The sequence below is a fragment of the Bombyx mori genome, chromosome 27 (assembly GCF_030269925.1).
Source record: "Bombyx mori chromosome 27, ASM3026992v2".
Taxonomy (NCBI): domain Eukaryota; kingdom Metazoa; phylum Arthropoda; class Insecta; order Lepidoptera; family Bombycidae; genus Bombyx; species Bombyx mori.
The window spans coordinates 7,069,629-7,085,804 of record NC_085133.1 but is presented as its reverse complement, the minus strand read 5'-3'; the positions used below and the strand labels follow the sequence as shown (position 1 = coordinate 7,085,804).

At 37.9% G+C, this 16,176-nt stretch overlaps 1 protein-coding gene across 1 annotated transcript in view; it reads left to right on the top strand.

The window, feature by feature from the left end:
* The window catches only part of LOC101744254 (hexokinase HKDC1), a 40,083-nt gene that overhangs the window by 11,069 nt on the left and 12,838 nt on the right, over positions 1-16,176 (top strand). The window contains exons 2-3 of the mRNA XM_062676589.1: positions 6,760-6,905; positions 15,749-15,902. Coding sequence (XP_062532573.1) covers positions 6,768-6,905; positions 15,749-15,902 — 292 coding nt within the window. The 5' untranslated portion in view covers positions 6,760-6,767. The remainder of the gene's footprint in view (positions 1-6,759; positions 6,906-15,748; positions 15,903-16,176) is intronic.

The following is a 16,176-nucleotide window of genomic DNA, read 5'->3' as shown; positions in this document are numbered from 1 at the left end:
GTGTTAAAACTTTAATTTCGTGACGCAACTGAGAATTACAAAAATTTAAAACGACAAGCTGAGACTTATCACATTGATGTGCTAGCTCCTCCAAACGGGCTTGAGGCAGTAATTTGTATAACTCATTACACATGTAGGTAATCTACGTGCGAATCAAGTATATCATACGTTATTACACATTAGCGCGCAGCAGCTAAATATTACGTGATCATTTTATATTTACAAAGTTAAAAATGCTTTGAAGGTTGTTTTTTGCACAGTTTTATTGCCAGCGACGCAATCAGAGCCCTACCTAGTAATGATTTTCAATCCTGCTTTGATTCAAGACATGGTAAGGCATGTCTACACATGTCGGAGAATTAAGAAGTAGGGATGTTAAGCTCAGGTTGTGATGGCATATGCCAAAAACAGTTTCTGAAAAACTGGCCATCTTTGGTCCTTAGCACCCGCTGAGTTCCTCGTCGGATCTTCTCAGTGGATCGCGATTCCGATCCGGTGGTAGATTTAGCGGAGCACCGCTCTTACTAGGACAAGTGATAGTGAATTCTCTCGGACTGAGCTCTTTTACCAGCCACGGAAAAGCCAGAATAAAAAAGACTTTACTGGTGGTAGGACCTCTTGTGAGTCCGCGCGGGTACCACCACCCTGCCTATTTCTGCCGTGTAGCAGTAATGCGTTTCGGTTTGAAGGGTGGGGCAGCCGTTGTAACTATACTTGAGACCTTAGAACTTATATCTCAAGGTGGGTGGCACATTTGCGTTGCAGATGTCTATGGGCTTCAGTAACCACTTAACACCTTGTGGGCTGTAAGCTCGTCCACCCACCTAAGCAATAAAAAAAAGAACAAAAAAGAACACAAAAACTTTAGTATAGTAAGAACGAAGCTTATGCGCTTCCTGACTATTGTTGAAGCGGTAGAAGCTTAGGGTGATAGAAGTTCACCCTAAATAAAGCTGTTCGGATACATTGAACTTTTATTTAGTCAAATTTAAAACGGGATTAACCTATTGTAAAGTTTGGGTAGCGACTTAAATGGTTTCTTTAAATGGTTTTAAATAAATATGGCATTGACATTTGAAACGACAGCGTTTCTCAAATTTTATCATGAAACTTTGATCTTCATATTTTCCTGCTTGAAATTCGCGATGATGCACCTCTCATTTCTTCAAGGCAATTACGATGTGTTTTCAACAAAAACAAAATCTATACAATAAGAAGAACCGTGATAACACTCAACGAATATCTCGGGTCAGTTAGATATGCCTTTATCTGCTCCAGTAGGGTCGAGCCACGATAGCCCCTAGCAAGATATGCGTTGCATAATATATTTTTTTGCATTGACGAATTATTTTTTTTTTTTTTAAAACAAAAATGTGATGGTCCTCCCGAGCTCTCAGGCTCACCAGGTATTAAATGGTTACCACTGGGTTTTTATACTGGCGACACATTGTCTTCCCTACATTTTTTTATATTAACCTTGATACATACCTAAATACTAAAAAAAAAGTTTGTCAAGTCAATTTTGAAATCACAATTACACAATTAAAACATTTATTTTTTCTGTAAATAATACACGGGGTTATATAATTTTTTAGCACTAGAATGGATTAAGTCACTCTCAAACGTATTCTAATATTTTTATTCACCTATTATTTTTATTCATTTTAATATATTTTTTTCGAATTTTAAATTTTTTGACAATATTAGATAATACGTGAAACGAATATCTGCTTGCTATGATCGATACGTTTCGCGTATCTTAGTTCTGATTCATCTAATTTTAATTCTGATAGCGAACGTTCAAGGCCAAACGTCCGTAAGTAAAACTCAAAACGGCATTTCTTGTAAATTTACTTTCTCCTCTATTGGATCGTAATTCGTAAGCCCTAGTTGTGTGGTGTAGCCCGAAGAAATATCTGGCTAATCTCTTTCTTATTGTCGACAAAATCTCTTAATAATTGTTCAATTGTTATTATCTTTATTGTGCGCAATTTGTAGTAGTAGGCCGTATTGCTATAATAGTAATAAGTATAATTTTAATTGGAAACAAATCACGCACGGCCATCCGACTCCTGTGCTATGGGCACCAGAGACTGACATACATACTTATATATGTTTAAATATACACATATGTGGCGTTTAAGAATGCACCTTTTTATGATGCGTAAGCCGGAACGCACGAGAGTTGGGAAAAAGAAGATAGTCTGTGACACGGGACCTTTTTACCGCCGAAAATACACAAGACGAATAAAAGAATGTGCATAACTTAGAACTGTGTAAGCCGCTGCAACAATAAAACTATTGTTTCAACTGTGGTGTTAATTACGAGTGATCCAAAAACACGATTTTCCCGCGAAATAAAGAAGTGACTCTATACGGACTCCCTCACATATATAGAAGATAAACACCCAGACGAAGAGCAAACAAACCTGTTCAGCGCACGAATGTTTGCGCGATTTGGGAATCGGACCCACGTCCCACGGTGGAAGAGTCAGCGGCGCTAATTTTTTTGTTTAGATAATTACTGCACAACCGAATCAGTCAGTATTCCTATCGTGTTACAATTAGTCACTCTGTATGATAGATAGGCTGCTACAAATACTGTCATTATATTTATTTATCAAAAATTTCCCTGCTACAATCAACAACCAGTGATTACTTGTTCAAAATCAACAGCCAATGCTTGGGCCAACGATTGGCGTGTTGGCCGAAGGGCGGTGCGGTGGGCGCGTCGTGACGTCAGCGCCGCGCCGGCGACGACGCTACTTTCCGAGATGAATATAATACGCTACATATATTTATAGACTTGTTTAAACAACGCGTTACGTAACGCTACAACCAATGTTGTCTTGCGCCATCTGACACGTATTGATACAACAATTTCAGATATGCTGGAGATTGTTTTATCTTTTTTGATTGTTTTACAGTTCGCGTATTACGCGGTCGACTGAAATGTAAGCGGCCACGAAAACTGTATGGTAGGTATTTGAAATGTCGGAAATAATATGATGATATTTAAAAACAAAAAACAGAGGTTATGTCGTAAAAGTATTTTTAATTAAATCTACAGCACGTGGGAACTGTAGAAATTAATAAAATTCCATAATACCTTAGGCATTAAGTCCACGAATGTAAATAATATAATATATGAAGTGTAATAAGTAAATAAACAAATAATATGGAAACTGTTTTCAAAGAAACAAGCATCTGTTTAATAATTCAATATAGGCTGGTTAGTTCTTGTCAGCTTTGAATATTTAATATAAATTTATTAGTTCAATGTGCATAAGTAGGTATTTATATAATATAGTATCAATAAGTAAATTGATTGGATTGTACTTTTCTACCCACTTATGTAAAGCTCATCTTCTTCAAGAACGGTTAGCTGGTAGATAACTCAATTGTTGAGTTAAGCTCGCCATTTTTATAACTTTTCGTAATTATTATATTGTTTTAACGGTGTATGTACAATAAAGAATAAAGAGTTTTAAATATAAGTTTCTGATTCCCAGCAAATACTTGTTTTTGGGCAATATTATGACCGTCATAATAATATGATATCGATCCAACGAACGTAGAATATCCTTCAAACTAAGCAATGTAATCAATCTTTTTGATAAAGATAAAACCATTTCTAATGACAAAATCACCAAGAAATGATTATACATACAATTCTCCACAGGGAATGTGTTTTTAACGATGATTGGTAAGTTGCTAAAGAGATTAAGTTGGTTTTAGATAATTTTAAGCCATTCGTTACGTATCAGACGACGTTGAAGATCTCACGACAGCTTGATTTATACTGAGACCTTAGAACTTATATCTCAAGGTGGGTGGCCCATTTACGTTGTAGATGTCTATGGGCTCCAGTAACTACTTCACACCAGGTGGGCTGTGAGCTCGTCCACCCATCTAAGCAATAAAAAAAAAATAGATCTCAGTATAGTTACAACGGCTGCCCCACCCTTCAAGCCGGAACGCATTACTGCTTCACGGCAGAAATAGGCGGCGTGGTGGTACCTATCCATGCGGACTCACAAGAGGTCCTACCAGCAGTAATTACGTAAATTATAATTTTGCGGGTTTGATTTTTATTACACGATGTTATTCCTTCACCGTGGAAGTCAATCGTAAACATTTGTTTTGTACGTATTTCATTAGAAATTCATTAGATATTCTAGTGACCTCCAGAGGTTCATTGAGCGAGTAAGCGAGCTCACAGGGCTCTTGCCTTTTTGTGTCAGGAGGAAATCGCCGGATTTCCGCCCTACACACGGTTTGGAGGGTGATGAGGGCTCTGCCTACCGAATTTGTTAACACCAGCCCTAGCAAGAGCGGTACTTCGCAGAATCTACCACTAGATCAGGAATGCGCCCCACTGAGAAGAACCGGCGAGAAACTCAGTGGGTTGTGTCTGAGGAGACTAAATTGATTCAATATTGTGCTTATAAATCAGCATAAAAGAAGCGAGATCAAACCGTACAAGTAGTTTTAATTGGTATGTGTGTGTGTGTGTGTGTGTAACATAATTTTTGAATGTCATTTTCATCGATTCCAGACGTTTAGAATTTTGACGATTATTTGAAAATTTGCACACGCATCAAGGATCGATGACAGTACAATAATTTTATAACTTCGCTCTGATATCCTGACCAGTATTAAAAAAAAACGAAATTCAATTGTAAATTCGGTTGCTATTGCAGCGTGTTTTTTAGTTTTTACATCACATACATTTTTATTGATTACCTTCAGTGGGTCTTTCAGAACTGAGATTGGCGGTTTCTTGAATTTCTATTTCATAAGACTCTACTGTCAGTTGAATATGTATTCCATATTTATTTTCAACAATATATTTGTTAATCAGTGAGATATCTAGAGTTGGTATGATCGAATAAAATTTTCTTACATTTTATTGTACGTACGTACGTATGAAGTACCTATTTAAGATAAGCTTTAATAAATATATTTACGGGTAGTTTCGTTTACAAGAAAATTCCTTTATCGTTATTTATTTTCGTATGGAACCCGCAATGGACGAATGAGGTAGGGGATTTTTATTATTTATATGTCTATCTTTGTTGGGAATCACTGACTTTGGAATTGAATAAAAGCGCGCAGTTTAGTATGCACAAGAGAAGTCAGCTTAAATTGGTCAATCATTTATTTTTGTTTAAAATATTTTCAATGTAAAGCACTTCTTTCCGGTATAGTAAATATCTTATCTTATTATACCTTTAGACGATATATATATATATATATATATATATAATCTGAATCTCGGAAACGGCTCCAACGATTTTCATAAAATTTGGTATACAGGGGATTTCGGGGGCGATAAATCGATCTAGCTACGATTTATTTTCAAAAAATGTCATCATCTAGTAATACTTGAAACTGAGAAACTTGTTGTTCAGGGTAGGGTCAGTGGTAAGAGATCTCGTGGACGAATCCCCATGCGCTGGACTGATTTGGTGAAAGACCTTACTGAAACCCCACTTAACGAGTGCGTGCGCCAAGCCTCAGTTCGCAAGCTATGGAAAACATATGTCAAGGCTTTAATAAACAAGAATTCCACATGAACACGACTGCTCTGCCAAGAGTAGCCGACTATAATGATGAAATATAATACCTTTATTTTTAATTATTTTTTCCGGGAGAATATTCTTAGAAAAGTGTGTGTTTTTTTAATTATTTAACGGGAATTATTATTATGAGGAAGATGATTAGTGTTTTCTATGGCTTGTTTATTGTACACGGCGCGCATTTATGACATCGTATAATTCAAATTCGATACAATAAAACGAAGCTGGTAGTCACTTACTTCGGATTACGGTATCATATTATATTATCGTATGATAGCAGACGCGACTAGATTACACCCCGGCTAGATGATAAACAAACTATTTCAAGATTAAAATCACTCTCTTCGAGCCGCAAGTGAGCAGCCGCTTTTGAAAATATAATTGGAAATTTTATATAGAAGTAAAATTGCTTGTCCTCAAGCGAAGATTGAGATTCTTGTTCATAGGATGTTTTTCTCTTTTTTGGGAAACAGTTCCTTTTTTTATTTGCGGCAACATTTAAATTTCACTATTAAAGAATAGCTATAACGGCGGGGAAAATGACTCTTAATTATTTAAGTTTGTCCATTTTTGTATTAGACGGGCGATTCGCTCCGACTTTGCACGATGAGTTGGTTGTCATATGCCGTCATTCAAGCGAGAATGCGAGACTGCTTTGGGGCAGCTTTTTTTTCCTACCTAAGCTGATAGCCTTGAGAGGCTATTTCAGCGTAACCTTAACTAGTAGGTGAGCTCACGGGGCTCAAACCGGAGTGATGCTAACACTGACCCTAGCAAGAGCAGTGCTTTGCAGAATCTATCACCGGATCGGAAACGCGACCCACTGAGAAGATCCGTTGAGAAACTCAGTGGGCTGTGTCTATGGGTTAATTCGCTCGTCGAGCCCTTCGTCGCAAGCGGGTTCGACGAGGACGGTGACCGGTGCTTGTGGTACCTAAAAACACTGTTAATGGATTGGGAGGATCCGTAATGACGTGTTTTGGGCGACGTCGACTGTTTACCATTCGGTCTACAGGATCGGGTATGTAGTTTCCAGCGGGCACGACAAGAGGGTTCTCATGTCGTGCCGCCTTTTCACAGTACCTACTCGGGCGGGATTAAATTATTATAGCTCGTTTTCGGAATCCTACGTTGATGTGTGAAGAACTGAAATATGCTAATGAAAATTTTATTACAGTGAAGGACATGTCTGCTGCGGTAGAAAATCAGCGTACCGTCGAAATTGAGCTGGTGAATGGTCATGGCGGTGCGGACCCGCGAAAATGGGAGGACCTGTTTTTGCCCACCCCGCTCAAGCTGGAGAACAGGCTCAGAGCCCAGAAGGTCAGTACAGCTTCTTAGCCTCTGATCGACACCAAAATATAACAATTAATTTAATAAAATACTTTTACGGTTTATTTTCTTGAATTCTTCGTGGTCACGGAAAATTTATCTTAGTTATTCGTGTCGACATTTGAATTTTTTTTTTATCCCTGATATTTAGATCTCTATTAAAATTAGGGTTTTATTTATTTATTTCTATGGTGTCATGTACCACATACCTATTACAGACGAAATACTAAAATTTGTCTTCTTTAGTGATGAATATGTATTTAAATTTTATCAAAGTCATTAATGGAAAGTTAAAAACAATAAACCCGCGTAGACTTTATGCCGCGTTCTGCCCCAAATCGAATTTAAGTGTTGGCTTGTAGGGTGGCATAGCTATTATAAAATCGAATTGGCAATTCGATCTAATGTCTTCTTCATTTGTAACGAAGATGGTAACCACTGGATATCGGACCAATCACGACTCTTCTGGTGAAATATATAAAAAGTTGAGTTCTGATCATGTTTGCTAAGGTAACTTTATACCATTGCGGATCCTCCCGATCCATTAAGGGTGTTTTTAGGTACCTCAAGCACCGGTCACCGTCCTCGCCGAACCGGTCGCTTGCGACGAAGGACTTGACGAGTAAATTAACCCATAGACACAGCCCACTGAGTTTCTCGCCGGATCTTCTCAGTCGGTTGCGTTTCCGATCCGGTGGTAGATTCTGCGAAGCACTGCTCTTGCTAGGGTTAGTGTTAGCAATACCTCTGGTTTGAGCCCCGTGAGCTCACCTACTCTCCCGGTTACGCTGACATAGTCTCTAAAGGCTATCAGTTTAAGTAGGCAAAAAAAAAACTTACCGTCGCCAAACCGCTATTCCAAGTAAACGTTGACTTTAGGTATAAATTTCCACGAAATTATCTAAATTGTTAATAGCGCTTTGATATTAAATGAGCCTTTAAGTATGACTCTGTCAAATAAAAAGTTTACTGTTCGTGATAAGAGTTGATACTTTTTATGTTGAAACTAAAGCAAAGAGTTGTAATTGCATTTGTCTTATTTTTCTCTCAACAGAGCTGTCACGCCATTTAATAAATATTTTTGTTGTAGTTTAGATATTTCTCTACTCTCTCTATTCTTTTTTTTATTGCTTAGATTGGTGGAAGAACTCACAGCCCACCTGGTTTTAAGTGGTTACTGGAGCCCATAGATGTCTACAAGGTAAATGCCGCCACCCACCTTGAGATATGGGTTCTACAGTCTCAGTATGGTTACGACGGCTACCCTTCACCCTTTCAAACCGTCCTCAAAGTCCTACCACCAGTAAATGATTCTCAGAATTTTATTTTATCATTACGGACAAGAAAACTTATTATGAAAATATAGAAAATAGAAAACAATATATTTTTACGTTTCGTTATTGGAAAATCTAAATTTTAGTGTAAATATTTGTAATAATAAAATGAAAAACATAAAACCAAAAACGGATGAACTCAACAAAACAAAATATCAATAGAAGGAAAAGAGAAATTCCACCCTATAGAACGTTGCCATCGATACATGGTGATATAACCCAAGGAGGTTTGACGTCCGGTAGGCGGGTGGTTGTAAAACTCTAAATGTTTCTATATCCTCATGCTAAATCCCTATGATAGTACCTAGATAAATAAATAATAATAAATAAATGATAATGGCAAGAAGAGGAAAAAGTTGTGCTCTAAGAAAATTGATTGGCTTTTTAAAACACTAACTATTATTTTGTGACAGAATGGCTATACCAAGCCAAATGAGGGTACACAGCCGACCATAGAACCATCGTTAGCGGAAATATCACTATCATAAATAAATAAATAAACTAATCGGGAACAAATCACGCCAAGTCCTTGAGTTATGAGGGCGAGAAACTGACATACATACTTATATACGTTTATATACGTGTATATATATATATATATATACGTTTTAAATATATACGTATATACAGATAATAAATACCCAGACAAAAAGCATTTCTTCTTCTTCTTGCTTCGGTTTCCTCAATACTGGGGGTCGTGACCACCTCCTCGCAACAGGAGTTTATTACGGACCATTCCACGCGATTTGTCTCTATCTGCCGCCGAGTGTAGAGCATCGTGAACTGTGGGGTCGAGGGTAGTGCGGATCTGGTCAGTCCAACGTGTCGGGCCTCTACCTCGTGATCTTCTTCCGTTCACCTTGCCAGTCAAAAAGCATACAAACCTGTTAATGACGGGAATGCCTGATGCTGGAATCAAACCCACAACCCTCGGCGCAACTATCAGGGGCGCTAACTACTCCACCCAGTCAGTCTACTATTAAACAGGGCCCCACTAATTTCGTTAAAGTTAGCAATATATTTTAATTACTAACTAATCGATTGGTTATTAACAGGCAACCGTATCTTGATTACTAACTAATCGCTTGATTACTTGCCAAGTAATCACAATTCGAGGTGTGAAAGGCTATTTAAAGGCTAACACGCGACATGTCGTGTCTTTGTAATTAAAGGTCCGTTTTATTTGGTATTAGCATCAACAGTTCGATTTTTCTAATTGAACTTCAATTAAGTTTACTCTATTCAAATGGCTGAAGAAGTTTTTCTTAATGATATATTTTACAAAATTTTTGTTGTGTATTGAAACTTTAGAGTACCGTTGACAACTGTTTATTAATTACTGTCAATATACCCTCAACATCTTCCCCTTTTACAATATAAGTGTGTTACAAGATAAACATAAAATCAGAGGTTAATTATTATTAATTGCATTCTGCTTAGTTCTACTACGAGTAGTAGGCGGATAAATATGAGGTGATGAAGGTGATGACAAAGTACTCGGTTCGTACACTGAACCATCCTCATCCACACTCATCTCATATTCTCCCCCACTTGACTCGTCTGATACGATCACTATTGTGTCGCGCCGATCATTCTTCAGCTTTTCCACAACATTAGGTTTCTCATCAGGCATATTTTTAATTAAATGTCGGCGATTACGTCGATATATACCTAATTTGTTTTTTACAATGTATGAACGCGGTGCAGATGCCTTGCCTACGACAGTGCCGCGCATTCGTTCATTATTATGTTCTAACATAATTACATCATCGCCGACACTTAGCTCCGGCTGCTCTTTACAATGTTGGTCATAATACATTTTACTTTTTAATTGTTTTTCTATTATTGTTTTATGCTGTTGCTGATCATTACAATTATAACGTTTTAACAAATCTGGATGAACTGGTAATCTACAATTTAATCTCCGTCCCATTAACAGTTGTGCGGGAGAATTCAAATTTTCTCGCGGCGTGTTATTATAGCTCAATAGATTCAAATAAAAATCTGTTCTACTGTCTATTGATTTTTTTAACATTTTCTTTATAGTTTGTACTGACCTCTCACTCTTGCCGTTTGATTGTGCGTAATACGGTGATGAAGTAATATGATTGAAGCACCACTCTTCTGCGAACTTTTTAAAATTTCGAGAAGAATATTGGGGACCGTTATCGCTAACAACCGTTTCCGGAATGCCATAGCGAGCAAAGTTCTGTTTTAATTCTTTTATAACAGAGTTTGACGACGTATCTCTTAACTGTGAGACTTCAATAAATCCCGAATAGTAATCCACTATAATCAAGTAATGTTTTTTTCCGTACTCGAATAGATCGGTACCAACTTTGTTCCATGGCAGTTTCGGAACAGTAATCGGAATCATGGGCTCTTTACTTGGTTTATTTGAATTCTCCTGACAAACCTTACATTTTTTAATATATGATTCTATGTCATTCGATATACCCGGCCAGAACAGTACCTCACGTGCGCGTCTTTTACAACGATCTATCCCTAGGTGGCCGTCATGAATTATTTTTAACATTTGAGTTTTAAGCGAGTTAGGTATCAATACCTGTTTATCTTTAAAAATTACTCCGTCAACAGAGTACAGCTCGTCTCTCATGGACCAAAAATACTTTAAATCACTATCAACATTATATTTATGAACGGGCCAACCTTCATTAATGTAAACTAACAAACGTTTCAAATACTCATCTTTACTAGTTTCTTTCTTAACTAATGTCAGTTTGCTTTGAGACATCGGTACATTGTTAATTACCATTTTCAATTGGTTCAATACTGCCTTACTAATTTTATCGTCATATAAATCCGGAAGAGGCGCACGTGATAACGTGTCGGGTATATACATATACTTCCCCGGTTTATAAGTAATTTTCAGATCGTACCCTTGTAATTTTAACATCATACGCTGCAAGCGTGCTGGGACTGAATTGAGCGGCTTTTTAAAAATACTTTCAAGAGGTTTATGGTCAGTTTCTATGACTATATACCTTTTTCCATAAATGTACTGGTGAAATTTTTCACAAGCAAAGACAATAGCTAACATTTCTTTTTCAATCTGAGCGTATCTCTGTTGTGTGTCGGTGAGTGTGCGCGACGCGTACTCGACCGGGCGGCCGCGCTGCATCAGCACCGCGCCAAGTGCGACGCTGCTTGCGTCCACCGACAACAATACCTCACTGCCTACGTCAAACAACGATAATACCGGAGCCTCGCATATCAGTTTCTTTAATTTATCAAAGGCGTTTTTGTGACCTATTTCCCAACACCACTCGACATCTTTTTTCAATAATCTAGTCAATGGAAATATGTGTTGCGAGTAGTTAGGTATAAACTTTGATAAATAATTAATTGCACCCAAGAACCTTTCTAAACTTTTACAATCCGTAGGTTCCGGCATATTGATTACAGCCCGCACTTTTTCCGTATCTACTTTCATTCCGTCTTTATTAAAAATATGTCCCAAATATGTCACCTCATCGACACAAATGCGACACTTATCTTTGTTAAACTTTAAATTAATATCTCGCGCTTTTTGAAATAACGCATTTAGTCTTACATCATGTTCTCGCCTAGTGGACCCCCAGACAATAATATCATCAATAAACGACTCAACACCGTCTAAACCTTCTAACAATTGTTTTAATTTAGCGTGGAATACCTCCGGTGCGCAGTTCAGTCCGAACGGTAATCTTAGATATTGATATCGCCCAAACGGCGTAATAAATGTGCATAAATCGGCACTCTCCTTATCTAGCTTTACGGACCAAAATCCTGAATTGGCATCCAATACCGAAAAATATTTAGCCCCATTCAATTTGGTAGCCAACTCATTTATGGTGGGTAGTTGAAAATGAGCACGTTGAATCGCCTTATTGAGAGGCCTCGGGTCTAGGCATATGCGCATTTTACCATTTGTCTTGGCCACTACTACTAACGAGTTGACCCAAGGTGTCGGATGAGTCACCTTCCTAATCACACCTAACTCTGTCATCCTATCGAGCTCGTCCTTCAAGTTATCACGAAGGCTTAACGGTACTTTCCGCGGAGCGCACACCACCGGCGTCACATCCCTATCTACCGTTATATGATATTCCCCCGGTAAACAACCTAACCCAGTGAACAAATCACTATTTTTAGAGAAATTTATATCGTGAATTCTTTTTATTAACCCTAATAATAAGCACGCCTGCAGTCCCAGTACACTTTGACAATCAATATCAGCTATCGCAAACTTAAGATCATATTGAACATTTTTATACCACCATTTAATATTACAAATTCCCTTAATAGGAATGAAATCGCCACTGTAAGATTGCAGTTTAACCTTATGATTTACAACAATGTTATTAGGGTTATTGCCTAACTGCACAAATCGCTTAAAAGATAAGACATTGATATCTGCACCCGAGTCTAGTTTAAAATTTTCCGAGCCCCATTCTCCTCGGAGGACCTCAAACCAATCCTGCGACACCGAGTCGATTTTGGAACCATCAATTAAAGTAGATATATAAAACGACTCCCAGTCATCGTCCAGTTCCGGCTCGTATTTATTTTCGTCCTCTAGAACACCGATATCATATAACTTTTTTACACCTTTATGTACTTGACACATTCTTGCAAAATGACCATAATTTTGACACACATAACACTGCACTGAGACCGCAGGACAGTCAGCCCAACTAACACACGGACCTCCGCACCTGAGACAAGTACTGGACGCAGATGAACTGGAAAGAGGCGGCGGGCGCCCCGCGCCATCCGGGACCGCACGCAGCCGGTGACCGCCGCGGCCGCCGCGAGCTGCTCGCGCGCCGCCGGCTCGGCCCCGCGCCGCACGTGGCCCAGCACCACCCCGCGCGCCCACAGCGTCCACGCGCACCGGCTCCGCGCTCGCTCCGCGCGACTCCTGCAATACGCGACTGCTGTCCGCCGATACCTCGTCGACTTGGCATATTTTAATAGCTTTGTCCATCGTCAAGTCGTCCGTTCTCAGTAAACGATCGCGAACTATCGTATTTTTTACGCCGCATACGATCCGATCGCGAATGAATTCGTCTTCTAAGGTTTTAAATTCACAGGTTTTGCTCAGCAGTTTCAAAGCCGTCACATACTGATCTATGGATTCGCCGCCTTCCTGGTTTCTCATGTAGAAATTATATCTCGCCAACGTAACATTTGGTTTGACGCCGAAGTATTCGTCGAATTTTTTTAACAAAACCGTTACGTCATCTTTTTCAGTGTCATTTGAAAACTTAAACGTCTCGTACACATCGAAACCTTCCGTTCCAATTAAATTGATGAGCAAGCTGGCTTGCACACTGCCTTCTTCTTTATGCACCCCTGATGCTTTCAAAAATACATGAAATTGTTTCCTCCAACGCTTCCATGCGTCAGCCCGGCTGACGGAGTTGCCTTCCAGACTCAATTCTGACGGTGGTCGGGCGTGTTCCATTACGAAAAAACAAAATTCGTATTTATTACGACACTTAAACGCGAAATAATGCACTTAAATATTATTTTAAACAGTTTTTACGATTAAAAAATCACCGCTGTCACCATGTTGTGTATTGAAACTTTAGAGTACCGTTGACAACTGTTTATTAATTACTGTCAATATACCCTCAACAATTTTAAACTTTAAATGGCTCTCCTTTGAAGCTGCCAAGATGTCGCTTAAACCAAATAGTCTTTCACTTCTCGATATCTTGATGTATCAATGGCTTCGCCACTTGCCTTTGAGGCCCTCTCTATAACTGGTTGAAATAAGTTTTACACACATTCATCAGATTATCTGACAGTTGAAAATTGCATCATATGATGTCCAAGGTGATATTATTGCAAATAATAATAATAATAAAAACAATAAGTAAAAATATCATTTTAGTAATTAAATTCGAAAAAAATGTTTTATAGCAATTATCCTAAGTATACAAATAAATGATTTAAATAAAAACTTTTACGAAACTTTAAAAGTCTTATGTTTTTATTTGTTATTCCAACTATTTAATAACTTTATTTATGTAATTTTATCACGTAGACATATATTACAATACGTATGGTCTCAAAACGTTTATTCGGATTACCGCGTGCACCAAGCAAAAAGAAAGAAATTATTTGAAACCCGCTCCTATTGTTACGCTAGTAAGAGTAACGCCATCTATCATCGAATAGTCGAACGAATATCGAAGGATCTAGTAGCATCTAGAACGATCGAGAAGTACAACGCCATCTATTGTCAGATATCGGAAACACAATACTCGAAAAGTGTGGAATATTCTCGTTAGTAATCGGAACTACTCGAAGCGAAACAGTGAACGGATCACCTGAAGCGAAGTAGAAGAAGTGAATTGAGAATTTCAAAGTGTTTGTGAAGTGTTTTAAGCGCTAATACAGTGTTAAATTGTACTTTGGTGGAACTTTTTATTTATCCCGAACCCCAGCGCGTAACACTTTTATGGTTTCTTAAATTCCAAATTTAATTCAAGCCAAACCAATACAATTTTACGAAGATTGATTAAGATAATCAAATTTAAAATCCGTTATTTGTGAACTCAACTCTCTCCCGTCGACAGACCGCTCATAATTGAGTTCGGTTTTGATTGATGATCTGTCAAAAATTATTCGGCTGTGTACAAGGTCTTCCCAGGTCTTCCATCATTATATTTTAGCGTTTATTTATGAAGTTCTGATAGACAGGCAAAGTAATATCACGTGTATCAATTTATTGTTTTATTTCGGTGGTCTATCTGTAAAATATTTTAACATACAAAACAATCCAACGTCCTATCTGCTTCGCCTTTTATTTCTCTTTTTGGGGTTTGCGAGATATTCAATTTTATAATGTGAACATAACATCGATTCCGTTTAGCAAAAAGTGATTATATTTTGACATTGCAGCAGTATATGCATACACGTAGTGATTAAAATTAAATTGACTTGTAAATACTTGTCTTTACAAGTCAACGTATACATACATATTTATACATACATATTTACAATTTACAAGTATACATACATATTTATGTTACGGAATTTTTTAGCGTAATTTTCACCAAATTTCTAGACGTCCGATTTACTTAAATATTTGTAGACCTTTATGATAATGTGATTATTGAATTACTGCGATCTAATATCCGGATCAGGACGATTAATATTAAAGTGATTTTAATTTTTATTAAGCTTGATTTTTTTGTGTTTAAATATATTTATGAAATGCGGTCAAGAAATATAAAATGTCAAATAGTTTTTTTTTTAAATCTATAACCAAAGATTTTTTATTTATTTTATTGCTTAGGTGGACGAGCTCACAGCCCACCGGGTGTTAAGTGGTAACTGGAGTCCATAGACATCTATAACGTAAATGCCGTCACTTACCTTGAGATGTGAGTTCTAAGGTCTCAGCATAGTTACAACGGCTGCCCCGCCGTTCAAACCGAAACGCATTACTGCTTCACAGTAGAAATATAATTAAATAATTAACAGATCGAGGCCCGTCTCAGCAAGTTAATGCTATGCGGCTCAACACTACGTAGAGTTGCAGAGGTGTTCGAGAAAGAAATCGAGGCGGGACTCCGACAACAGCCTTCGAGTTTGCAAATGGAAAATACTTATGTCCCAGAATTGCCTGACGGAACAGGTTTGTGTTATATGGATTTAGAGAATATTCATGTTTTTTTTGCTTAGATGGGTGGACGAGCTGACAACCCACCTGGTGTTAAGTGGTTACTGGAGCCCATAGACATCTACAACGTAAATTCGCCACCCACCTTGAGTTATAAATAAGGTCTTAGTATAGTTACAGCGGCTACTTCAAGCCGAATTACTGCTTTACGGCAGAAATAGGCGGGGTGGTGGTGATGAGAGGTAAAAAGTAAAAGTAAATAATAAAAGTACCATTAAAAGTCAAGTCT